The sequence below is a fragment of the Gavialis gangeticus genome, unplaced genomic scaffold, assembly GCF_001723915.1.
Source record: "Gavialis gangeticus isolate Ggan-Ray unplaced genomic scaffold, GavGan_comp1, whole genome shotgun sequence".
NCBI lineage: Eukaryota > Metazoa > Chordata > Crocodylia > Gavialidae > Gavialis > Gavialis gangeticus.
In genome coordinates, this window is record NW_017729030.1 from 30,041,314 (window position 1) to 30,042,149 (window position 836).

General features: G+C 58.6%; 1 protein-coding gene across 1 annotated transcript in view; it reads right to left on the reverse strand.

The window, feature by feature from the left end:
- FGF2 (fibroblast growth factor 2) overlaps nucleotides 1–830 on the reverse strand; it is a 97,958-nt gene extending 97,128 nt beyond the window's left edge. Inside the window, exon 1 of the mRNA XM_019522057.1 lies at nucleotides 637–830. Coding sequence (XP_019377602.1) covers nucleotides 637–814 — 178 coding nt within the window. The 5' untranslated portion in view covers nucleotides 815–830. The remainder of the gene's footprint in view (nucleotides 1–636) is intronic.
- Between the last annotated feature and the right edge of the window lie 6 nt (nucleotides 831–836).

Sequence of the window (836 nt, forward strand, 5' to 3'; positions counted from 1 at the left end):
AAAAAAACCGAGACAGAAATTTCTATACATTAAAGAGGAGAAAGAGAGAAGTGGAGAAATTTGTTCAGGGACAGAGGTACAAGTCTCCGTACCAAATGAACCTCAATTCTCCTTTAATATTAAGGGAGATAGATCAGCATTAAAAAAGGGGACAAAAAGAAGTGAAGAACCCCGTCACGTCACAAGCCCAGTAGACCTGGCACTACCCGGCTGTCTGAAGTAAGCAGGAATCGTGATGTCAATTTTACAGATGCCAAAAAAAACCCCCAAAAAACAAGAAAGGCAGAGAATCTGCATACACTAGAGAGGGAGATGGTCTTATTGTACTCGAAACTGAGACCTTGTATGCATTGAAGACAGTCTTATTGCAGCCGAACCAGAGAACGTCCGTACACGAGAGAAGGGCAGGGGGAGAGGGGAGCGTTACTGCAGCGGAGACAGGGCACTTGTACCCATCGCAGGGGGAGCGGCAGAGCCTCAGGGTCCTTGAACCCAAGCCCTCAGGGCCGGACGACCGGGCCGAGGCGCCGCTTCCCGAGGAGGTCGCCCTCTGCCCCGCTCCGTCCCCGCACACGAGCGCTGACCCCGGCGCGGGGCAGGGGGAGGCCGCGCCGTCGGGCCGAGGGGAGGACTCACTGTGCGGGTCGCTCTTCTCGCGGACGCCGTCCACCCTGCCGTCGGGGTTGATGCGCAGGAAGAAGCCGCCGTTCTTGCAGTACAGCCGCTTGGGCTCCTTGAAGTGGCCCGGCGGGAAGGTGCCGCCGCCGCCGTCGTCGGGCAGCGCGGGCAGTGTGGTGATGCTGCCCGCCGCCATGCGCCCCCCAGCGCTGCCCCGG